Source organism: Pogona vitticeps, chromosome 6 (genome assembly GCF_051106095.1).
Source record: "Pogona vitticeps strain Pit_001003342236 chromosome 6, PviZW2.1, whole genome shotgun sequence".
In the NCBI taxonomy this organism is placed as follows: domain Eukaryota; kingdom Metazoa; phylum Chordata; class Lepidosauria; order Squamata; family Agamidae; genus Pogona; species Pogona vitticeps.
In genome coordinates, this window is record NC_135788.1 from 70,692,415 (window position 1) to 70,719,207 (window position 26,793).

General features: G+C 38.3%; 1 protein-coding gene and 1 long non-coding RNA gene across 23 annotated transcripts in view; one reads left to right on the forward strand and one right to left on the reverse strand.

The window, feature by feature from the left end:
* The window catches only part of LOC144583555 (uncharacterized), a 457,862-nt gene that overhangs the window by 407,114 nt on the left and 23,955 nt on the right, over positions 1 to 26,793 (forward strand). The gene's annotated exons all lie outside the window — the stretch shown is intronic.
* Positions 1 to 26,793, reverse strand: part of ARPP21 (cAMP regulated phosphoprotein 21) — a 161,653-nt gene that overhangs the window by 30,360 nt on the left and 104,500 nt on the right. For 20 of the 22 annotated variants that reach the window (XR_013537400.1, XR_012088470.2, XM_078377531.1 and 17 more), the window contains 4 exons: positions 26,525 to 26,688; positions 22,852 to 22,956; positions 19,583 to 19,843; positions 9,367 to 9,493 (listed from right to left, as the gene is read on the reverse strand). Coding sequence is in view for 20 of the 22 variants with exons in the window: in XM_078377531.1 (XP_078233657.1) it covers positions 9,367 to 9,493; positions 19,583 to 19,843; positions 22,852 to 22,956; positions 26,525 to 26,688 (657 nt within the window). In the remaining 2 variants the exon portion in view is untranslated. The remainder of the gene's footprint in view (positions 1 to 9,366; positions 9,494 to 19,582; positions 19,844 to 22,851; positions 22,957 to 26,524; positions 26,689 to 26,793) is intronic. The other 2 variants (XM_073003833.2, XM_073003832.2) reach the window with 1 other exon arrangement.

The window sequence follows — 26,793 nt, forward strand, 5'->3', positions numbered from 1 at the left end:
CTATAGATAGCATCAACCATTCTATCGTTCTAGTCTACTATAAAAGCAGGAAACTTGCTTATTTTGAGCTGGAGTGTATCACCAGTTCTGCCTGTCAGATTCAGAGTTCTAAATTAATTTAAAGAGAATGCTATGGGAAGAAATATGGAAAAGCCTTTAGTTCGTCACTGTATAATCAAAGCTAGGCTCCTGCACCTTGGATTAGAAACAGCCTGACAGCCTGACAACAAAAAATGATTTGTCTCCACACTTTATTTTGGAAATTAAGCACTATTGACCATAGGCTTAAGCAGATATGTACAGATGAGCACAAATACTTGTGTACACATACAAACACTTATTTTTAATATTCAACATATTTAAACTATAAGCACTTGAAGCATACAGAGATGCAAATACTTAAACTAAGGAGTTTATTGTCATTCTGTTTAAGTCATTCTCATTAAGCAAATTGACATTTCATTAAGATGCATCTGGAAGCTTATTTCTGAATGCTACTGATGCAATAAACTTCCTCAAATACCTGAGTAGTGGCTAAAATGCTAGCAGTGCAATCAGATGTATTGCCCTTCATTTGACAGATATGTTTTGTATTTGCAGAATATTCACAAATGCCTATGAAGAAAGGAACTATGTGTATTTTAAATATGTATCTGCCCCAGGTAATTGCAGCCTATTGACAGAGGAACTATTTGTATGCTGTCAGTTGTTCTCTGCTGTCAGAGAGAAAGCACAGATTATTTTAAAAGGAGATAGATAATGTGCTTGAGTAACACAGGTGTATTTGAAAAAAAAAAGCCTACTTTAGGCCATAGGAACATTGGAATGAACCATCAATTACCAGCAATTTTTTTCATTCATACAACCCACAATCATTCTATTAAGCTAGATTAGCTGAACAGAAAAAAAACCCAATGAATTTTGAGCTAATCTCTGTGAACATCTTAACTATTCTATGCTGTGGAATCAGGGTAGTTTAGACAACTAAAAAGAATAAAGTTAAGCCTTTCTTTGTTCAGGATTGTTTTTGTTAATAACCTAGACCAGACTGTGCAGGAAGTAGTTCTTTTAGACACAGTTCTGCTGCTACAGCAAAGGAGAGCTGTCCTCTCCTCTATATTTACTATACTCAGAGCTAGGAAAAGATTACAGTTATCAGAATTATGGCCAGCATTATACTGGTCCGGGTGTCCACAATAGTAACTTCTCAAAACTCTGGCGATGCCAGTGATGATGTCAGAATACCCAAATACAGATGGTAAGTGCCTCACCTCTGTCCAGGACTTTGCAAGGTAGTTTCTGGATAGACACCCAATGTATAGGATGGGCAGCCAGTTTGTGGCTTTTGTTCACAGGAGGTAACACACCACTTATCTTGTGTTTTCTCAACTTTTCTGATATTGAGATGTCCCTGACAAAGTGAAGCCAGGATGTTCACTTACAGCAGCTTGATTTTTGACTGAATCTGTGGCCTTCAGAGTAGCAATAATCTGGTCTAGTTTTGATTCATGTTGCTGCATTCTCAGCTGGGAACCATTGCATAGTCCATTCTATAGGGTCCTGCATGCTGGAGTGGAGAGAGAACTCTGTGGTTCATGCTGGCTATGGAAGCTGACAATGTAGGCATCAGGCTCAAGAATGCAAAACCTGTCTTGATTTGTCCTAATGCGATCAACAAGATAATGTAGGGGGGAGGAATCCTCACTAGGAGCTGCTGTAAAACAATGAGCTTTGGAGGTGACTGGTTTTTGAGACAGAACGTCTGTATTTTTGTTAGTGATTTTGGCACATTTCTGAGAAAATACAGCACTGATAATAACTGTTGGCTTTTAGTCAAAGTAGTTACATAAATGGGTTGCTTGGGCATTTGTGATGAATTACTCTGTTTTGTTCTGTTTTCTGTGTGTATGTGTGTTAGCTTCACAAAGGAAAAAAGCTAGTTTTACACAGACAGGAATTGTATACAAAGTAGAATGTGTGCAAATTGTGAAACCATAACAAAAAAATCAAAAAACATTTGGTGTCTTGGCCTGGCATTGTAGGTGAGATCTCATGAACATGTTAGAGAGGTCCCCCAAGGTGTCTTCCTGCAATGGCAGAATGGGCAATTTTGACAAAAATCTGAGCAACAACAAGATTTCTTCACATACCTAGTAAGGCTCCAAGGGGCTTGTTCTAGTGTGCAAGGATCTTTGGCCTCAGCCCTCAAAAGTGTACAGAGAAAGGAGTAGAAAACTATGTCATCTCCAGGAAAGGCAGGAATACCTGATGTTATTAGCAAAATTAGTGCTTCACACCAAGCAATCAATGTTTCTTTCCTCTTCCTTCTTTGCAAACACAATACATCAGAATATAGTATTTCTCTTCTTAGGTAACTAGGACTGTATCCACAATCCCATTTCTTCCTTTCAACAATCTTAGAAGGGTTTGGCCCACACTTTCTGAAGCTTATTATAGCTGTTTTTCTAATAATGTATACAAACAAAACTCTTGCTTGACTGTCCTGTTATTTCACATCCTCTGTTGAAATTGTAACCTAGAAGGAACATATAAGAAGTTCAACTATGGTGTGGAAAAATTTATTCAAGATAACTTTGTTCACTCATCCATTACTACTTCCTTCATTTGGGAATGCACAGACAACAACGGTCTCTCTGCCATCACAACATGCTTGCATAGCTATGAGGGTACGAATTGTTGCCTCCAGTCCCCAGGAGGAAACCAGATGCGGTTGTCTCAATGCAGATACAACTTTATAAGCTGACTTCTGGGCAGGGCATTTTTAAGTCCTCCCTGCCCCCAAAACCAGTCCTCTTTGCTTTCTCTTTGGCCTCTACACACACCCCTGTCCCGCTTTGGGTCGCATGCAAGCTTAGCTGGTTGCTACTGGGTTGGATAGGAATTTTTGGCCTATGTCTCCTGATCAACATATTGAACAAAAAGTGGCCAGGAATTTTTTTTCTGTCCAATACTGACTGCCTAAGGGGCCATAAGGGCCATTTTGAGTGGCAGTTGTGTTAAATACACTAGTCATAGGCAGGTAATGCAGAGATTTGGGTGATTAGTGGTGAGCTCTGGACAGCATTCTTAGATAAACGGCAAGCTCTACAGGTTGGCACATCAGATCTAGTGATTCAGGGGCTATGATCTGAGTCAGTAAGACTGACTCAGATCACAGCCACTTAAAGTCATGAGGCTTGGGGAGGAAAAGAAGCCTGGGAAGATCTCCCAGTTTTGGGCTGGGCAGTGCAGGGCTTTGAGGACACTGAGGCTCTCAGCTCACCATTATTAGAAAGAGGAGTGGGCCCAGGAGCACCTTTACTCTTCAAGAAACCTGGCATCGTATGACAGATTTATGTGCTTAACCAGATGGTATTCTTTAAACTGGAATGTTAGTGATATAAAGTCAAATTAAATAATAAGCTAGGAAATGAACATAAATGTCACAGTTTAAGGGATTATATGTAAATATTAAATAAAGTCAACATCACATGTAATTCTCACAATAGATGGAGCAGTTCAATAACCTGAAGCAGTTAAGCAACAAAGTCAGAATAGAACATTCATCTATTATCTTCCATGTAGCCCCTCCTTAACACAACACAATGTAGTAATTATTTAAATAAATTTCAGATCCAAAAGATAGATGAAATGACTTTTTTGTTACACATAAATTTACAAGTCACTTTAACAAATAATAATTTTTTTAAAAAGAGGATTAAAAAGCAATAAATGATTAAACACACACGTTTAATCAATACAGAAGCAATTAAACATTAAATACAGGAAACATAAAAGTGCACGATTAACCAGTAAAATTAATCTAATAGGAAAAGAGATGAAGCTTTAAAATACCACTACTACTAATAATATTTATTTATATTGCACTCTATACCAGAACCTTCTGAAACAAAACTGACTCAACATATGAATAGACAAGGTAGGAATAAGAATCAAACTAAAAGCACATGTTATGGGCCTTCTCTTCAGTAACTATTCGAGAGTCTAGAAGAGACAGGTATTTGTCTTTCACGGCAGAATATTTGGATAAGCCAAAATAAAATTCTTTAAATGTCAGTTGTTTCATGTGTTAAGCTCTCAATGAACACTGAAGTAAAATGGATTTATGTTCATTAAATATTATTATGTCACGTATTCCATAGATTACTATAACACATACAATCAACCTTCTTCCCAGTCTTTCCTTGCACACTATGATATATAAACTAGACTAAAAACAGAAACTATGAATCAACTTCTTACTAATGCAATACAGCCAGTCTAAATGCAAAAGTCTTTGAGAAACAACATATTCTTTTCCTTTCTATCCTTGAAGCTTTTTCTGAAGTCTAGATGTGAGCACTGAAACAAAATTAACTGTATTGTATTCTAACTGTAGGCCTAGTGATGTTCATGGTAACTAAATGGCAACTGAAAACAGCAACAACAAGATATTTTGTTAGTTCTGGATAAAGGAGATTATGGCACTGAGAATTTTGTTTGTTTATTAGAACACTGCTACTGTACTAATTTAAAGCCCCAAGGACTGAATTATGTTGTATAATAAAACAGATCTTTTCCTGGATGGAGAATTTAAACAAGGTTGTTTAAATAATGATCAAGTTTCTGTAAAGTAGTGTTCTAGAAACCTGCCTCAGTCTCTTGCTATTTCCTCTGTAGGGGCTAGTAGCTATATTCTCTAAAATTGTGCATGTGAGTGTAAACACACACACACACACACACACACACACACACACACTTGTTTCTCTTGCAAAATGATTTATTGCTGTCAGACTGTGATCTGATTTTTGGTGAGCTCATCTTTTCTTTCTTCCTTGGAGCCATTTTAACTTTGTATTATTCTCCCAGCACAGACATGAGAAAATACATGCTCCCTCCTGTATTAAGAATGCTGTACTGATATTTTGCTTCTGCCAATTGCTACAGAAGTAATCAAAACTGCTGTACTCATAAGAAGACCTTTTCTGAGCAAAATAAAAACAAATTGAATGCCTCTGATCTTGCCTTGATCTTGGTATCTCACTGTGGGAAGACTACAGTATGTGCTCTCACAAGCTTGTAGGACAGATGAAAGTATTTAAGATCCCAATGGGTAGGTGAACTTCCTTTTTCTAATAGTATGTTAAAGGGCCTAAGAAATTTGTCTTCGTTGCATTTGCTAACCTGCTGGTACACAACATATCCTTTCCCACAAGATCTGCTTCATATTGCATCAGTTTTCTCACAAATTCCTAGCATCCCTCAGCAATAGCTACTAAATGTTCAGGGAAGCCTCTTTAAGAAGTTCCATTAATGTACTCAGTTCAGCCACCACCTCTTTATAATATATATTTATTAAAGTCTCGTTACCCAGCATGCCTGTAACTATTTCCAAAGCTTTAGATGAAAATGAAGCTGCTGGGACTTCTTCTGTGTTTTTCTCAATCTCTTCATATTTAGTTCTCAGATATCACCCTTTATGAGCATAAAGAGTGGCACCCAATATTCATCTTATTTCACACCATTTCCAGGGATAAGTCAGCAAAAGCCTATGGATTTCCTGAATTTACAACATGGGAACCCATATATGGAACCTTGGTCAGTGCCGAAGTCATTCCCATACACATCACTGACATTATGAGTCACATGATCATTCTATTAAATCTGTCTTCTACTAAGTGAGTTCCCCCAACCTCATTCCTGCCTCCCCATATATATAATATATTGATAAGCAAAATAAATACAGGTGGAGGGGCAAACAGCCACCTGCACTAGCTTTCACATGGGGGTGCCTGAGGGAAGGCAAAAAACATATCAGCCATTAGGGAGCAATCTCGTAGGCAAGAAAAATTACCTCCTGATCTCTGAGGACAACCGGCATATGCTTGGGGCACCAAGGCAATAAAAAGGTGGGTGCCTGCTTTGTTGTCATGCCCTTATGTATAGCAAACCAGGAAGGATAGACAATACAGCATTGGAAGATATGAGCCAAACACTTTAATCACAGATGTGTGGCCAAATGTGTGACCTTCTCCCTCCCCAGGAAGCTCTGAGGTAACAAATGCCTCATTACAGCACATGACCCCCCCTCCGCCAGTAAGCTGTCATGCAGGGAAGGGCATTTCTGCACACAGAAGGAAATTAACCCTCAGACAGCAACAGCCCACCAAAGGTTCCAATATGCATTTCCATACATTCCTTTAGTCAGTAACACTTTTAACTGAAACAATGAAATTATTTCCCTCTTGCATTTATGGACAGCATATTGGGGCTCCAGCCACTGAGAATTCTTTCTCCAATGGCTAGAACATATTTCTCTCTGCAAATACAGACAAACCCTGGAAAGCAAATATTAACAATGCATATAACATAGAAAACAGAAATAAATAAATTCTACATGGAAAAAAAACTAGATTGTAGCCACACATCGCTATAATGAATGAACAATACTGTTTCCTCAGATGGACTAGTCAATAAGTTCATCAGTAAATACTCAGAATGTGCACAGCAGTCCTCAAAAGCTTTATATTCTGAAAAATTCTCTTCCATATATAGAAGGAAGAGAGTAAAATGCATATTATTCTCTAAAATGCAATATATCAGCTAAATAAGGTATGAGAAAGGTTCCATATCATTAAATAACTTCTTAAAACATAGTTTCCATAGTTCAGAATGAGCCATATATGCTTTTTAAAACATAATTTCCACATTAGTAACACACAATTTAACTAATGGATTGAATATGGAGTAAGAATGACAGAGCAAAAGTAGATAATTGCATACAATATATTGTGCATTAAGATTGAAAGGCCTAATGTAAATCAGAAATAAAAACAGAATGATGTCATTCAAACAAATGAAGAAAAATTAGACATTATTTTCAAGTAAATTAACTCTCTTCCTCTTTCTGTTGAGCAACTGCATTTGACAGAAATTACATAAAGAAGAAAAGACTACTAAACATGAATATTCATCCAAACCAATATGAGAAAATATGGAAGTAATTAAGAAGAGGGGGAAAAAGCAATTGAAAAGCTCTTTTCATGTTCATGATAAACCACAGCCATACACTTCTATATACCTGTATACTGGGTTAATCCAAATATGAATTGTGACTATTCCCTTTTCATATGGAAAAGGCTGACCAACATCCCACTAACAGCTCTCCTCCCCATAATATGTTATAGTCTTGCAGCTTATAACCCCTGTGTGCTGAAAGCTCTTTCAGGATGAGCTACTTTACGTTTTTCATGTTTTAACAGGAATTTCCTATTTGAATTAGCCGTTTGGAAGCACACAGTAATAAACAGACTGGCATAATGCATTGTTATTTCTTCTAATGTGTTTATATTTGTTTGCTTCATAAACTGTATATTAGATAATCAATTATTTTCTTTCACTTGTGTCCCCAAACTCTTTAACAGAAAACCAATGACATCTTATCAAACACGGAAAATAAACTAACAGAAATCAATAGTTTTATCTTTGTGTTGATCACAGTGACATGAGACAATAGGAAAAGAGACCGGTTCACTGTGAGACCTGCTACTCACTCTCTTACAGTGTAACGGCCCCCCTTCCAATTGCACATTACGGGAAGGATCCACAGCAGCAGGGTATCACATAGACTCTAGAAAGCCTTGCCACCTGCTGTGCCCATGATGATTATGTTAAAAAAGGACAGGAAAATAGCATACCACTTCCAAGGCCATATTTCAGGTAGCTGTCACTGTAATCTAGTGCAAATACTAACCTCCCATTGCTTTCTGTATACTTTGCCCCAATCTCCCATAAAATGTCCCAGCGTCATTCACATATCAATAATTCCAATAATTCTGCCCAGTTTTGATACAGCATTTGAAAGGACTGGTGCTTTGATGATGTAGAGCCTTATGTTGCCTTACAGGACAAGAATATTGGTTAAATATTTTGAATTGAAGAACTTTTTAGAAGTGAGACTGAAGGAACTACATACAGTAGATTTAGAAAATTATCCCTGAAGTCAAAGGGATAATAGGGGTAAAAGAGAGAGGGGGGGGAGGGAGGGAGAGGGAGATGAATTAAAACCAATCAAGCATCTACGTAAGAAAGGGAATACAGTGGTACCTTGACTTACGAACATCTCTAATTATGAACATTGTGACTTACAAACATCTCCAGTCGCAACTTTTTGCTTCAACTTGCGGAGCTTCCACTTACGAACAGAAACAGGCAGGGGAAAAAGGCGGGCAATTCAAATTTCTAACTGTATGTGGCACTGAGGCTGCTTCTCTGTGCTGTAGCTCTTTTGGAAGTTATAGGGTGTGTCGCAGTTAGAGGCTTGGGACAGCCTCCTGCTTTGGAGTGAGCTTGTGTGTGTGTCTGCAGGGAGACAAGCTGCTGTTTTCTCCTTTAAAAATAACTGTTCTGAGTGGGTTTTGGTGGCTGTGCTTCAGAGTGTGTGTGTGTGTGTGTGTGTGTGTGTGTGTGTGTGTGTGTGTGTGTGTGTGTGTGTGTGTGTGTGTGTGTGTGTGTGTGTGTGTGTGTGTGTGTGTGTGTGTGTGTGTGTCTGCAGGGAGGGTTTGTTACTGTGCTCTGCTTCGGAGCGAGTGAGTGTGTGTGTATTTTTTGGAGGTTCCCCCCCTTCATAAACCTTAGCAACAGAGGTGGCTCTAGTGTCTGTTTGTTTTTTGAGTTTTTTTCTTAAAGCCTCAGCAACGGAGCACCTTCCGACTGGGCTTGCTGTGCTCTTTTTAATTTTTTGGTTATTTTTTTCCTCTGGACAGCGGGGGGGGGGGGGGGAAGCCGTAGCTGCTGACCGGAGTGAGGAGCAGGAGGAGGTGAGCGCTTCCCAGCCAGGTCTCTGGCCCCAGCCCCATTCACTTCGGCCAGCCTTTGAGGTTCCCTTTTTCTCCTGGGTTTTGTTTTGTTTTTTGCAGCCCCAGTGTGTTCCTATGGGGCTTGCAGTGTTTTATTTTTTTATTTTTTGGGTATTTTTTTCTTCGGCCAGAATGGATTAATTGGTTTTCAATGCATTCCTATGGGAAATGGTGCTTCAATTTACAAATGTTTCAAGTTATGGACACAGTTCCAATATGGATTAAGTTGGTAAGTTGAGGTACCTCTGTACATTCTCCCTCCTTCATTCTCAGATTAGAGTAGGGGATATTTTTTCACAGCAGACCACTACATATCTCTTGATTCCTAGTGACACCCTGTTTGTTCTGAATAATACATATACACTTAATAATGTACCACAGGGCCTTTTTTAAATAAATAATCAGGAGCAAAAGCTCTTCTCTTCCACATTGCTCAAAAGTGGTATGTATGAGTTTGTGAAGACACATGAATAATCTGGTTGAAGACTGAAATAACAGAAGTAAATACCTGTTTGCTGGGTTGTCTGTGGTATCTGTGGACTTCGCTGGGTATTGTATTGAACTGAGGCGATGTGTCTGTACTGCTGAGTTGCTGAGGTAGGGTATTGACCAGATGGGTAGTAATAGACAGGCATCTATGGAAAACAAAGAAGATTAAGAATGTATTGTGATATATTTGAAGTTGTACCACAAAGCACACACAATATCCTAAAATATGAAAGGCAGAAAGTTATATTGTCTTAAGCTTATAACATCTTCTGATAATCTAGGAAAAAGCTGCACAAAGGCTGTTTGTTAAGACACATGGGAAATGTTCTAATAAGTGGAATGCTATGCATCCACATATATCATATTAAATAATTTAAAAATACCAAACACGAACACAGAAAAAAAAATGTAAGGAACTGATGCAAGGAAGTGTTTGAAATGAGTAATTCTTTAGGTTTGTCATGATTTCAGAAAGATATTCTAAAAAAAAAACAGTGCAGTTATATAAAAATGAAGAAGTTATATAAAAAGAAGACAACATAATGCTCAGAACTACAAGATGTGAACTTCTCCATGCATGCACTGTGATTACAAAGGGGGGAAAATGAGAACCCAAAGGAGTCAGGGGAGAAGAGCCAAATTTGCTGCTGTGGTGACTCACCGTAAAAGCAAGGAAATGACTTATAAACCCTACTTACAGCAATCAATCCTTCCAAGCAAGAATACTGCAACAAGTGATTGATGAAAGGACAAAAGTTATATTCACAGCCTTCTCCTAAGAGTTCATGAACAAATGCTGCCTGTGCTCTTTCTTTTTTGATGTTTTTATACCAGTTTCTGAGGTCACACGAACTGATTTACTCATTTAAGTGCAAACAATGATATTTGGTATGGTAGTGAATACATTTATTTATTTATTTATTTATTTATTTATTTATTTATTTATTTATTTATTTATTTATTTATTTATTTATTTAACTTATGTGCTGCCCACTCTCTACCCAAAGGTCTCTGGGTGGCTTTGTTGTTATTTAGTCGTGTACGACTCTTCGTGACCCCATGGACCAGAGCACGCCAGGCCCTCCTGTCTTCCACTGCCCTCCTGGAGTTTGGTCAAATTCATGTTGGTAGCTTCGATGACACTGTTCAACCATCTCGTCCTCTGTCGTCCCCTTCTCCTCTTGCCTTCACACTTTCCTAACATCAGGGTCTTTTCCAGGGAGTCTTCTCTTCTCATGAGATGGCCAAAGTATTGGAACCTCAGCTTCAGGATCTGTCCTTCCAGTGAGCACTCAGGCTTGATTTCCTTCAGAATGGATAGGTTTGTTCTCTTTGCAGTCCAGGGGATTCTCAAGAGTCTCCTCCAGCACCACAATTCAAAAGCATCAATTCTTCGGCGGTCAGCCTTCTTTATGGTCCAGCTTTCACTTCCGTATATCGCTACAGGAAAAACCATAGCTTTGACTATTCAGGCTTTTGTTGGCAAGGTGATGTCTTTGCTTTTTAAGATGCTGTCGAGGTTTGTCATCGCTTTGAACAATTAAAATACAATAAAAATACAATAAAAAGATAAAACAATTAAAATGCAATTAAAATAGATACTCTAAAAATTGCCATGAGGACCCACAGCTGATATTATTTCAATTAAAAGCCTTCTGTAACAGAAAGGTTTTGACCTGGTGCTGAAATGTTATCAGCATTGGCGCCAGACGAATCTCAGTCGGGAGGGCATTCCATAGTCTGGGGGCAGCTGCCGAAAAGGCCCTTTGTCTATAAGCCATCCCTCTTGCCTCCTTGAGGGACGGCTCTTTCAAAAGGGCCCCCTGGCTAGATCTTAACTGCCGGGTAGGCTGATATGGAAGGAGGCGGCCCTTCAAGTATCCAGGGCCCAAGCTATTTAGGGCTTTATATATCAAAACAAGCACTTTGAATTGGGCCCAGGCAGCAACAGGTAACCAATGTAATTTAATCAGAATTGCCTTGATACGTCCCCTAACAACAAATGCTTAGGATGCAGAGGTTATGTGCATACATTCAGCTTTTATCCTGGCTGAGGTCTGATTAAATCTAGTATCTAAGTGCACAAGGTGGCATAGTAGATTTTTCAAAGCAAGGTGTAGATTATTTTCCTTTTCATTTCTAACAATGATCCTGGTGCACTGACCTCCAGCTCAAATTCAATCTTATCAGAGAATATCACATAAAAGAATGGTTTCAATATAGTAACAGCAATAATAAATAATGATTTCATAATCATATATTTATCACATCCAGAGAATCTGGAAGTGGGGGGGGCATTGTCTCAAGGGGGATGGAACAACTGGGAGAACTTGCTACAGCCAATAGCGATGAAAGCACATCAGTGACAAGGTGATGGTTGAAGACAAGGACCTAACTAATTCTGGAGTAACAGGCACAGCTCAGCACAAAGTTTAGTCATAAAGGCAGAAAAATACCTGGAAAAGGGTCTGAATTTCTGAAGCCCTGCAAAGTGAGAATACTTAGATTAGAAGATAACTGCAAATAACAGTGTCTGAAAGATTCGTAGTTTTCCCCCAAAGGGCTGCAGGCTCAATCCACTGCATTTCCTAATAGGAGTAGGAAAGAATCCTGCTAGAAACCCTGAACAGCAGCTGCTGAATCAGTGCCAACAATGCTGGGCTAGAAAGGTCAACGGTGTATCTCCTATCCTGCAGTAAAAAATGAGCTCTTGCTACATTTGTCTGAAAATGACAGATATCTGTGTAGCCTTGCAATATTATATAGGTCCACTTAGAGTCAAGTTCCTTTGAGTTCAGTGACATTTATTCCCAGGAAAGTGAATAGAAGATTGCAACTTAAAAGTCTCCCTAGAAAGGTCAGATCTTGGGATATAACTTGGAATTGGATTTAAAGATGCCATGGGCCATAGGGTTTTGCATAAGTTAACCATGGTGGGACAAACCATTGGGGCAGTGGGACAGAGGGTAGCTGGCTTTCCAGTCTGCATAAGATTTTATTAAGGCAGAACTGAAGGAGGATAAAAAACAGCAATTACTTAAAATAATACAAAGTTAATCACACTCCTATTATTTTAGTCATTTAATCCTAACCCTTTTATACAGATTAGTAACAACTGTGTGGGAAAGTAGAGCAAGGCCTTGTTTGCTGTACCCAATCCCTCACTTCCATCGCCTCCAGTGCCCATTCCCTGTCTCCATCAGCTTCCAGTTTGTAGGTCTCAGGGTTCTAGTGTAAAGCCAAGTATATCCCATAAACATTACGGTGCAGGGATAGCAAACCTTTGGAACTCCAGATATTATTTACTACAATTCTCACATCCTTTATCACTAGTGATACAGGCTGGGGATTGTAGCCTAAAACATCTATCTGGACTGGCACTGAAGGTTGGTGAGGCATATTTCATATGGCATGGGCTTCAAAATTCAACAGGAGCAAATGTTTTGGGGGCATAACACCAATCTCTGGCAGCATGATACATGTTGCTCCTCATACTAACTGTTTTTTTGTTGGTTTTCAAAATGTGAGTGTATATGCATGTGAAAAGAGAAGAAATAAACTACAGAGATTTCTCCTCATAGCAAAGTTAGTTGCCTCAGCCTGCGAAACTTATTATTCTTCCTTGTCATCTGGGTGTTGATATATGTTCCCAGTTTTGATCTAAGGCAGAGAACTGCTGTGATTAGAGTCAGAGGACAACTCACCCCGAAATGGCAGGATGCCCCCCTTTAACAATGAACTGCCAGTAACCCCTGAGTGTCTGTCTGTAAAACTTTATTATAGCCACTGGCCATTAAAACCACGAATTTATACATATACATTAAAAATGCACAATAATATGATATAATAGTAAAGGTTGTACATCTGATAAGCTATGTAGACTCTAATCAGCTTTATATCCTATACCATATCTTTAGTACTTCCTATCCTATCCTTATTATTTAGCCATTTACAGTATCCCTTAGTTTCCAAACAACTTCAGGTGTTCAAAATGCATGATCCAATATTGCTTGAATCAAATTAAGACAAGAACCTCTTATTCACATATGTATGCAGCAAACAGAGTAAAGGAAAGAAACATAATTCCTGAATTAGAATTAATTTTGCCTTGATTCTAATTCAGGAATCTTGCACATTAGGATTTATAATAGTTTTCTATAGGAAGAGATTGAAATTCAAGTTAATCTATGGAGCTACAAGCTGTAGGAACTTGGTGCATAATTTGGGGTATTATTATTGTCAAAGTTTTGTGATTTTTCACCCTCCACAGAAGAGATTCCCTTGAAAATCATAAAGTCACTTTTTGGAGGCACTACTTGCCCCATTCTTCCCATTCATTCAGAGTTTTGTCACATAGCTTATTGATTGGTTTGGTATTGTCAGCCTTCCGTAAACATAGATGCACCATCTGAACTTCAGCCAGTATATTATAAATACTAAATACTATACGAAGACCCCTCTTAGTTAATCACAGAAGCCATGAAAGAGGTTGTGGGTCAGATACTTTGATACAAGTTTCTGTGAGCAATGACACTGCTTATTGTTATTGTGATGGCTAAAACCATTAAATAATAAGTGGAGAAAGAAGTTCAAGACCAGAGGCTGTGTCTCACATTTTTCTGAAGCAGGGGTAGCAAAGTGGGAATTTCTTTTCCATAGAAAATGAAAATCAGACTGTACTAGGTATTTTCTAGTCATCAGCTTGCTACAGAGAATTGTCACAGAACAATCAGATAAGAGGATGGACCCTGAAAAAGAATGCCTGTTAAGCTTCAAAAAAGGATAAATCAATAAGACCGAAACAGTGCTGGGCTGTAGGAAAAATAAAATAAAGAACAAAGCTGCCCAGCCTTCTTACATGTGCCACTTCTTAAATCTATTTGCTCCTTCTTTGATAGAAAATGAGAAACAGAGCTTTAGTAGGCAGCTGTGAAGGCAGTTTTAATTAAACTTTAATACATTAACATGTGATATCTTTAGACTCTTGAGTTCAGCAAACTTAATTTTTTCCCATTCAAAGATAATCCCACACTGACTGGACATGCTCACTTATTTCCTATTGTCAGCTGCATTCCAGAAGACTGGACCTGAGAGAAAAGAAGCCCCTTGGCTCTTACAGTTACAGAAACTAATTAGACATTTATACACAAGTTTCGCTGCTATAACGTCAAATCTGAAACCAAGACTCCACAGTACAATAAATGATTATATTCTGCAGATGATTAAATTAAGTAGTGTAAATACATTTTACTGGCTTTGTCTTCACAAATAATGACTATAAATCAACTTGAGGAACCTTGGACTGTCGTTCAAATCTACTTTACAATATAACTAAGGAGCCAAGATGATAACAAATTAGCTAATTAAAGGGATGTGGTGGTGCTGCGGATTAAACCACGTAAGGTTTTGTGTTGTATGGTCAGAAGACCAGCAGTCGTAAGATCGAATCCATGTGACAGAGTGAGCTCCAGTGCTTGTCCCAGCTCCTGCCAACCTAGCAGTTCAAAAGCATGTAAAAATGCAAGTAGATAAATAGGGACCACCTCGGTGGGAACATAAAATGGCGTTCCGTGTCTAGTCGCGCTGGTCACGTGACCACGGAAACTGTCTTCAGACAAACACTGGCTCTATGGCTTGGAAAACAGGGACGAGCACTGCGCCCTAGTCGGACACAACTGGATTAAATGTCAAGGGGAACCTTAACCTTTAACTCCACTAGCTCAACAGGGAAATGGAAAACATTGTTCTAAATGCACAGTACTGATTTAAACTTTCTGCATTCTTAGTCATCTGTGGAATTTATGGAATTTATCTATAACCTGGTTTATTATTCTTCAGCTTCAAAGCAGTTGTAGCTGCAAAAAATTAAAATAAATGTCCTTTGTATTGCAGAACTCATTGCTTCTAATACATACAAAACGCCCTGAGATGTATTAGGGCAGGTTGATAAGTTTCTTACATTTCATATTAGAAGTGGCAGCCATGGAAAACGGTAGGTGGGTAGTTGTACATTATTGAGGCAATACATGGAAAAATACATCCAGAAAGGTTTTTTCCCCTCAATTCTGCCTCAGTAACATGAAAGTCTATCACAAACAAACAAACAAAATGCAAAAACAATAACCCAGTCATGTTGATCTATGGGAACAAAACAAAACAAGAACAACCCATCTCACCCCCCAAAAAACACCCCCCCCCCAAACTACATCGGCAATGCACTTTTTCGGATCAACTAAATTCACAAAATATGTAAGCTTTTGAGCCCTCCAGAAGTTCTTATTTGGTTGAGTGGTTAAAAGGGAAGGGGCAATTGGAAAAAAAAAGATGTGATATCTGCATGAGTATCTGCAGACTCAGTTACATTCTTAATATCCATGGTTTAAAACATGTAGCCAAATATTTGGGCTGCAATACCTTCTTCCATTTCCCCATTATTGATGATGATGATTATGATGATGATGATGACATTTAGCTGAGGGTGGGCAAGGGGTCGCTGAAGTACAACTCCAAACAACCCTAGACATAACCAAAGGTGACGGATGCTGGGAATTTCAGTCCAACATCATCTAGAGGGCCACCCCATGCCCAGCCCTGATACAGCCCAATGAAAAGTTTTGAAAAAAAGGAAAGCTTGCATATTTTATTGACCTACAAACAAGTTTAATAGAATATTTTATTTCTGTGGATATGTGATTTGATGAACATCTATGTGTGTCCAGGTGGAAGAAAGAGTGTATATCATGTATAGAAGGCAAACATTTACTGACCCATTTTCTACTGTGAAAATTAGAGAATATCATAATTAGAATTGTATCACACTATTGTAATATTCCCATGGGTCCTAGAATATCTGTCTTAGAATATCTATCAGGTGTCAACTGTTTGCCAGAGTGTAGATGCTGAAGATGTTTAAGTAGTAAAGTCTGAGAGAGAGAAAGGAAATGAGACTGGTAAGATTTAGGGAAAATAACTCATTTTATGGTAATCTGGTAATATGGTAAAATTGAAATTGTAATTGTAATTTTATGATTTTATATATTTTTATACTGTTCTGTTTTATTTTGTAAGCCGCCCCAAGTAGACATGGTCTAGAGGGGCGGGGTAAAAATCAATCAATCAATCAATCAATCAATCAATCAATCAATCAATCAATCAATCAATCAATCAATCAATCAATCAATCAATCAATCAATCAAATAAATAAATAAATAAATAAATAAATAAATAAATAAATAATCTCACTAGAACTCCCATGTTGGTGGACAGCTTTTTGCACAAAATGCTTTCTTTCCCTTTTCTCCCCACCAAATCCATGCAGTCTGCACAATTCAAACAATCACACTAATTGTATGAACTGCTCTGCTATTTTAAGAATCTGATGCACTAGATATGATGTTTAAATATTCATTGAATATTTAAGAAATATCTGTCAGTCCTTCTATGCTTCTATGTATCTGTGTATATGTGCATGTGTTCATGTGCATGCCCACACACAGAAATAACTCCTTTCCTTGTTTTCTGCTAGAGAGAAGAATTTCATGAAACTTTATAATATCTTGGTTTTTCTTCTGCAGAAAAAGCCTAGATCACTAGGAATAAAGAACTGATTATTTTTTCAGTCTTAGAATGAACACTAGAAACAAAAGTCTGAGGTCTGAGGAAGTAGACTTGTCCACAAAAGCTCACATTAATATACAACAGTTAGTCTTTAAGGTGCCACAATGTTCTTTTTTCTTTTTCATTTTTCTTGCCTTATGTGCTAGCACAGACTAACGTGGTTACCTCCTCTAGAAACAAGAGTGACCTTCCACTCAATATGTGTTACATGTTGGGATTTGCAATCTGCCAGTCAGAATGTATGTAAGTATATTCAAATTCTAAAAGAGCTTCAAAGTTTCTTCAATATCTCTTCATCAGTTATGACTATGAGAATTTGCAAAATGGATGCAAGTAGGAATGTGGAAATTTATGCCAGTTTAGTTAACTTGAGAAATTAGATATGTTCACAGATCTACAGAATTTGATTTTATGAATCTTTGTGCCTTGCTTTCTTTTTGCAGTCTTACTAATTTTTAATGATCCCAGGGCATTTGGGGCTGATGTGATAAAGACAAGTGAATAAATTGATCAGGACTCTTGGCTAACAGGACTTTTAGAATTTGAATACAGCCTAAAAACCAGCATTATATTATCTTCAAGCTTTTTAATATAAACCTGAAGGATAGAACTATGTAGGCAGAAGCATGCATGTTTCTCGATAGAGGCTGAGATGAAGCACTCAGAGAACATGGTCATGGGCACACATGCTCAGCTATAGTTTAGTGAGATATATGTGACACAAAAGGAGACATTATACAAAGTTTGCTCTATCAGTTATACAAATTGAGTTAACCATCTTGGGAGGCAGATGCTGAGGATAAGCAGCAGCTGGAAGTTCTCATGAACTCTCCAGATGTCCTCTGGAGGATGGAGCAGCACATGCCACAGAGCCTGTTATACCCCAGTAAGCTATTAGATGTATTGAAGAATATCCTATTGCAAGTATCAGACTAAGATAAGGTGCAACTACTGATCCAATCAACCTCTGTATGTGGTCTGAGTCTCTCGCCTTTTCCTTAAGGCAACAAAATTTCTTGGAATTACCTTGCCATATTAAGCCTGTGGCTTATGTATTCCATCTCTTCCACTTTATTCTATGCAGAGGACTACATTGAAAAGCCTCTGCCATTTTAGTGCCCACTCCCAAAGTCTGGAGATATCATTTTGTAATTACCCTAAACATTATAGTAAGTAATATTTACTGTATCTGCCCTATCCCCATCACACACACAATGTGTGTGTCATAATGACAGGCATCTGCTGAAGCTATTAAAAAGCAACAATCACACTTTATGTTGTAGTTTTAACTTCCGAAGCAGTGCCTTTTTGTGTGAAAAAGGGTGGAAAACCCTCTAAAGTTAATATGTGACCAGGAGGTACATAGGAGCAAAGAAAAGAAAAGAAAAGAAAGAAAAAGGTAAGACAATTGCAAGTACAGATGATACATCTTTTCTAAACATGGATTAGCAAAATATATTTATTTTTCCCCACTTTTATTCATTTAAAAAATGAACAGCTCTTTAAACTTATTTTTAAAAACATTGGAAGTAATATTGGATAGTTATACAAAAGAGACACCAGAACTGCAGCTCTTGAAGACATAAAAATAATCAACAAAAATAAAACCATGGAAAGAATTGGTCTGTTTTTTTTTAATGTCATGAATTTAAAACAAGTGTGTGAAAGGCAAAAACAGATAGCGCAAACTGCAAGATATCAAAATTTAAGGATACTCTTAAACTGCAGCTTGCTCTAATTTTATTTTCAAATCCAGCTTTTCCATAAAATGCATGTGATAAAAAGGGGCTAGAAAATTATGTTTGCTGCTAATAGTCACTTTCCTTATTCTCTAATGATACTCAGGAGGTAGATAGGAATGGTTGGTGGCAACCTGCACAGCCTAATCAGTCTTCAGTACGACAGTACACATTACATTTCTGCCATGTCTTGCAAGTCAAGTTCAAGTCAATTAAATATGATTCATGTCTGGTACTTCTACTAGAGGCAATGCACCAACTTTTGCCTCCGTGCACAGGGAAAGAGGGAACTATTAATGTACTGTTTATTATCCTATGTAATGATAATGTGCAGCTATATCTTGAAGCACAGCAGTGTGTTCAAATGGTTTTAAAGGGCACATTTATGTATTCACATATATTATTTGGCATCATCATTGTATCATTTGGCTGAATGTGAGCACCTGCTCCATGAAGATAATTATATCTGAGGTACTTAATTGGTGATTACTTCTTTCATATATAGAACTTCTTATGTCATTTTATAGCTGTAATGAAATGGGTGTGAACTGACCAGAAAAATGGTTGAAATCAAACCAAGAAAAACTATGGGACCAATCTGTAGAGTCTGAATACATTTGTTTCTTGATGTATCATTATTTGTCTCCAGATATACAGTTCTGTAGGTGTGGGCAACTTGTTGCTGAGCTGAGAAAATGCTGTCCTGCCATGTTTTATTTATTAATTGGCTTCTTCAGACTCTACTATCTGAAATGTTTATGCATTTAGTGCTGAAGTACTTCTGGAAAAAAAAGTCATTTTCTTAACACTATCCTCTTATAATCATTTCTTTTTAAAAAATTGCTGGTGATGAAGAAGCCACTACAAGCATACACTTACCTGTGTAGGTGGTGGCTGCTGCACATAACCCTGTGGTGGAGGTGCAGGCTGTAGTACTTGTTGAGATACCGGTGGACCTGAACCTGTAAAACCTCCAGAAGGGAGCTGCTGGCTTGGGGATGCCATGACATAACCAGTCTGTGGGGAAGACTGTTGTAGGATAGGTGATGGGTAGACAGGGCCAGAAGGTGAATCAGGGTTGTCTCCTGATGACTGGCGACTTAAGTTCATCTGGCTAAATTGTGTTGTCATATCATCTCGCTATGAGGCAAAAGTCAGATGAAATTGATCAATAGAGATGTAAATGCATTTCTGCACACAGGGAGTTTAATTTAAAAAAAGATAGGAAAAAGCCCCATTCTGGAATTAAAAAAACCTCACAAAATCTGAATGAATTCTATACTAGACTTGATAGCATCAATGAGTTTTTTGTCCTTGGGACTGATTTGATCATACACTTGTATACACACATTACAAAAGTCATATGAACAGTTTGCTAGACATTCCAAAGGATTTAGAATTCCTTGATTTTTAAATCACCATCTGAGCAATTTTGCCTATTGTATTATTTTCAGGTCTATTCAGAACTAACCTATTCCAAGGTGTGTAAGACTATAACCTAAATATTTGATGGGAGTCAAGACTACACCGCCCACATGGAAATATTTGGTGGTTCTGAGGCCATCTACTAAATTAAGGAAGCCAGGAGTCTGGTCTCATTCAGAGTCAATTTCTGTATAAATGTCTTGTCAACATAATTTTTGAATAGTTCTAAATGAGGCTAAAATAAAGTTCTTAAAATCCTTATGGCAGTTAATATTGCTAAACATATCTGTTATTGTGCATTCCCCATAAGTATATATACATTTTTCATATCTATCTACCTATTTGGAATGCAATGTGATGGTGCTGCGGGTTAAACTGCAGAAGCCTCTGTGCCTGCAAGGGGTCACACGGAGTGAGCTCCGTTGCTTGTCCCAGCTCCTGCCAACCTAACAGTTTGAAAGCATGTAAATGTGAGTAGATAAATAGGTACCACCACGGTGGGAAGGTAACGGCATTCCGTGTCTAGTCGCACTGGCCACATGACCACAGAAACTATCTATGGACAAATGCTGGCTCTACAGCTTGGAGATAGGGATGATTACCACGCCCTAGAGTCAGACATGACTGGACTAAATGTCAAGGGGAACCTCTACCTCTACCTATTTGGAAGATTTTTGTACATTGTTATGCAATTTTTAATAATATGCAGTTTTCCTCATAAATTTTAAACTCCAAGGAGTTATCGAGTTCTGTTTCTATCTTTTCACAGGACTAGAGAAAATGTGACATTTTATAATGGCAGTCATAAGCTGGAAAATGAAAGAAATCATGTAGCAGGAAGGAAAGAGAAAACCTATATACTATTTTATTTAGCTTACTAAAAAGTTGCCTGTAATCAACAGTTAATTATAATTCCTAAGCTGCATGAAAGACATTGCTTCACATGTATCATTTCACTGCTCCATTTTGAAGACCTGTCTCTGGTTCACATAGAACTCCTACCGCCTCAGTACTAACCTTATGCCATCACATCTTTCCATGTTTGTATTTTTTGTATTTGCTTGGCTAGTGTACCTAGGTTGAGAATAAGGAAATGTCAAAGTCTCCCTGGCTGTCTTGTCCAATCAAACTAGAGTTGGAAAAGATACTGAATTTGACAGTAGGAAAAGTACTTCTACTTGCACTGAGAAAGAATAAAGAGGTAATCTCTATTAACAGCAAATAGCCAATGTCACATTGTACGAGTCTTTAAGACTCAGCTCTTTCCAGCAGAGATAAATCATCTTTCTTCTTAAAACAAGTATATTTGTCATATGACATTACATTTATTTGCCATGATAAAACAAATACAAAATACAGTTCACTGGGGTTATATTAGAATATATTTACACCATCTCCTTTTCAAGGGATATGTCACAAAATACACCCACATACTTCGATTGCCTGTCACTCATCTCAAACCCTGTCCCTGAGATACAGTTCACTTTCATGATCATGGCATATACTGTATATTCACTGAGGTTATGAACACATTACCATTTTAGTTTTCACTCCTCTCTTCTTATGTACAACTTTCCCCTTTATTCTTGAATGTGTAGCAATGTGCCTCTACATATAACTATGCCTATTTATGATACATGTGGTGTCACTTCTGCCTGGCTCTGTGTGGAGCCTCAGGGCACTCTGTTTTCAGCCTACTGGAGACAGCCATTTTACCACAACTGAGGTCAGATTACTGTTGCTGGTGCCACACACCCCACTGTGCCTGAGGGAATTATTCTGTTCCTGGAGAATCAAGAGTTTGCTCCTCTATACAGGTTGTGTTGGCTGGAATGGCTTGCTTGCCATTAGGTTTCCGGTTGCATTTTGAAGTGTCATTTGTGCTTGCCAGCATTTCCAGCTCCACCTCTCATTTTGCTAGCTAAAGAAGGCTATCAATTATCTGCAGATTGGCATTTGTGGTGCTGAAGCCCTTTTAGCCTGGCACTTTAAATACATTGTATGCCTGAGGACAGAATCCAAGGTGATGTTATTCTTGATTCTGTACTGAGGGCCTAAACTACAGTGTGGAGTCATACTGGGTATTTTTAATTATTATTATTGCAAAATAAATTTTATATTTGCATGGCTGTAAGAAAACCCTACAATTCCCTTCCACAGAAATGGTTACAGCATTTGAGCTACAGTCTATTACAAAAACAGTTTGGCCCAACAGATCCTATGCCCTCAAAGTAGCTTTTCTAAGTTCTCTTCAAAATCTATAAATGGTAACTGAGAAAAAAATATTAAGAAAGGAATAAGACACAATGGAGTGGAATTAATGAATGTGAGTCTTATAACTTGGGTGGGGGTGGTGTCCTGTCAAATTATGGGACTGGGAGGATGTTAATTCTTAAAATCCTATCCCTGTTAGATATGACATCTCTTCAAATACACATAAACTGAATGAGTCAGTTTAACATGCAACATAAATCTAATGCCTTATCAATCATTAACTTGAAAAGATACACCAACATACACTGTTGGCAGTCTTGTCCTGCTTTCAGGAATTAATTTTGGCCAGATTTTGTGGGTCTAAATGACAATTATTTTCAGGGCACTGCGTAAGACAAAAGATTTACGGCAATCATACTCTGTTTTTCCAGAAAGCTGTGCCCCCAAACAGAAAGCATGCCCAGACAATGGAATCAATCCACATAAAAGGTAATAAAAATCAATAGTACCACAGGAAACTGTTGTGTTGGAGACACTGCCAGAAGATGCTGAGGGGGGTAGGAAACTGCTGGATACTGGACAGATTGTGAAGAAGGCTGCAAAGCCTGAATAGGCTGAGTCAGAAAAGAAATAGAAAGGAACAAAAAAATAAGATTAAGATTTTCCCTTCAAGTAAGACCGATGTACCTTAATCTAAGATAAGGTCAAAATAATAACCTGGACCTAGAGGTGACATATTCCAGATCTACCAACACAGGATACAATTAGTTGGAAACAGCTATTTCTAGGGTGTCAGTTTTTCCCCTTTCCTGACTATCATCCTAATCCCATTAAAGAAAAAGGCATAAAGTCCATTGGATTATAACATACAGAAACTCAGTACATATTCTCATTTTTCTCCTGCTGGTATGATGCCCCAGAAATATCTGGGTAATGTGAGGCTTTGTAATGTTATAATGCCATAGGGACTTGCTTCTGGTGAAGCAAATCTTAGTATTAGGCCTATGAACATTTCATACATAACTGTGACTCCTTTATTACTCTTGGTATTATTTAGCAGTAAAGCACAATACCACCAGAGAGCCCTACAAACACAATAAGTATGTATTTGTTTGTTCACTGAAAGGATATATAACCTGCTCTTCAGCAGATTCCAAGAGTGGCTTCAAAAATATATGAATTGGATCACTGTGCACAAAGATAAAGGTCAGAACTTCAGGAGGGATGACTCACTGATATTAAAGAATATGACAAGCAAAGTTTCAATTAATAGAAAGCCATTCTGTGCACAATATAATAATCAGGAGACAATAATCATCATGCTCATCTGGAGAAGACAGGTATGTAAATTAAATAAAGGTTTGCATTTACTATGCAGGCAGGGTAATGATCACTCTTGCTGCAATTTATATTCCCATGGACTACTACTTCATTATCTGGAGAAAAGCCCAACAATAATTTGCTTATCTCCAAGGCATTGTTTGCATCCTAAGTGCTGAATAATGGTACTCATATTAGCTGCATTATATCAAATTCTGTCATGATTAAAATCCCAAAGCTATTTTTCCTCCTTCCTGTTAAGGTTGCTGTCCCCCTTTGGCATAAATGCTGCACTTCAAAGTACAAATATTTTCCCAGGAGACAGGAAAATGGGTTTCTGTTAGCTGTGCAAGAAAGAAAGTCTGTTGCAACTCTGCATCAGTAATAAACTGTTGAATCTGTGGAGCTATGGACTTGTTGGAGACTCTCACGAAATGCAGCATTTTTTAATTCAAATCACTCCTCTACAGAAAGGAGTCAATAGAGAGGATAATTTGGAAAAACTGCTTTTTGGACTACTGCTCCCAGAATTTTCTAGCCAAGCTGGGTATTCCTAAAGCAGAAAGTTTTCAAGCTCTGTGATGAATTCATTGTTTCCCCCCACAATGGAGTGTGATAGGTCTACCAAGTTCATAGCACAGTTAGACAGACTCTAATACAGTGGTGGCTCGCATTACGATATTAATTCGTTCCAGCGAAATCGCTGTAGAACGAAAACATCGTAAAGCAAAATTTAAAAGCCCATAGAAACACATTAAAACCCAATTAATGCGTTCCTATGGGCTTGAAACTCACCGTCCAGCGAAGATCCTCCATAGCACGGCCATTTTCACTGCCCGTGCAGTGAGGAATCCATCCCAGAAAACAGCAGGCGGCCATTTTTTTTTACCCAGTGGCCATTTTGAAACCGACGATCAACTGTAGGAAAATTGTCATTTTGCGAGAATCGGTTCCCGAAGCAGGGAACCGATCACCGCAAAGCGAAATTCCCCCATAGGAAACAACATTTTGCGATCGCTTCATCGTTATGCGATTTCGTAGTAAAACGGAGCGCTTGTCTTGTGAGGCACCACTGTATCTGTAAGTGTTACACTGAGGGGAGAGTTCTATTGGCTCTGATTTCATTTGGCAAGCAAAAAAGAGACCTGGGAAAATTCTGATCATCTGTCACTGTCATTCTTCCTCTCACTGGGTTAGACATTCCTGATACAGTAACTCATTCTCTCTGTGTCTCTGTCTCTCCTGTGTGTATGTGTGACACACACACACACACACACACAGAGAGAGAGAGAGAGAGAGAGAGAGAAGAGAGAGAGGGAGAGAGAGAGAAGGTGTGGATGTAGGAACCACAAATGTCTCAAACGTTTTACAGTGTTTTTGAATTCTTCCAAAACAGATTTTTTCCATCTCCCACATTGGCAATCTGTATATCCTCACATGGAATCAACTTATACCTCTCCACTCCACTGGGAGACATATGAAACTTCAGCTTTTGCAAAACACACAGAGGCACTGATGAACATTGCTTGTGTATAGGATAAAATGTGATGCTGGACATATGAACTATACAATTTAAGGCTTCCATAACTATGCAAATCATGATAGCCACAAACACACCACCTGTTGTCTAATCCCATTACTGAAATTTAATCTTTGTTATAGGAGGACTGCATTTTCTGCACCTATGCAAATGGTGGCATAGTGTTCTGTGTGCTTTATGCAAAGCTAAATGCAAATCATAGAGGCAGATAAAGGAGAAGCTGTTGTTGTCATAAACAAAATTAACTATATGTAGAAGGCTAAGGAACAACACCACATTTTACAAGGGTGGGACAGCCTAATAAAGACCCTAATTCCACCCATATCAGGCGAGCTCAAACAGCCAGTGGGTGCCCAAGGCTGATTGTCTCCCCATCTGAGGGGATGCAGGTAAATATGCCCCACTTGTGCAATAATTAGGCACATGCTTGGAGCAAGGCAGAAACCTGATACATTTGGATGGTATGTTGTATGAAATGTTGATACCATAACCTCCTGTCTGCATATATGCACTTTGCTCTCAAACTATACACAACCAATGCTCACAGCAATGTGAGGGGCACAAATCACTTCCTCCTAGCCATTAAAATCTAGATTCATTTTACATCAACATCTCACACACGGTCTGTAACCCATCACAAATAACACTTGGAATGAGGCTATAGCACACACTGTCATGAAAATTTTTGACTTTGTACTCATGGATAACTACTTCTCCTTTAGTAATGGCATATTTCAGAACAGCAGAATGGGTATGGCATGCCTATTGCTTCACAGTCTACAAACGTATTTAAGTGTACTGCAATCCATGAAAGTTCACATTGAAATAAATGTGTTAGTCTTAAAGGTAGCACAATACTTTTTGGTTTGATTTGGTTTTGTGTTATATGCTGAAATTGACTAACACAATTATCTCTCTGATAATTCCCTAACTTAATGTCAAGTTGAAGAGACGTGAGCCCAGAGTGTGGTCAGCTACACTGGGTCATCTTTTGCAAAGTGACAGAGTGAGGCTGTGGGCACACCTCTTTGTATACAGATTATATACTGTGTCATTTCACAGACATTCTCAAAAACACTGTTCGTCCTATGTAACTCTTCACTTTCCTAGTGGAACAGTCCTGAAGGTGAGACAGAACTAGCTAGTGATCAGAAAGGTTCCCCCCCACTGCAACTCCTACAATCATTTAGGAGTTGGCCATGGGACTCTGGGAAATGTAGTTCAAAACATTAATGTCTCCCATCTCTGCCACTGTCCAATGTTCACAAGGGATTTAGCTGCTAGCCCAGAGGCAGAAGCCTTTCCCATGGTAGTATACATACCTGTGTGACAAGGTGACTTGCAATTTGCTGCTGCGATTGCTGTCCAGGTTGTTGTGATGAGGGTGACTGCTGAGACTGTCCAACCATCTGGCCTCTAACTGACTGCTGATTGTTGGGTGGGTTGTATATTGCAGGTGTACCATCAGGGTTTACGAATGGTTGACCTGGAAAAATATCAGTCTATAATGTATCTTTTACAGACAATATTATAAAAACACAGCAACTGTCAAAGGAGGACATGGAATAGCATATTTAATTTGAACACAAGC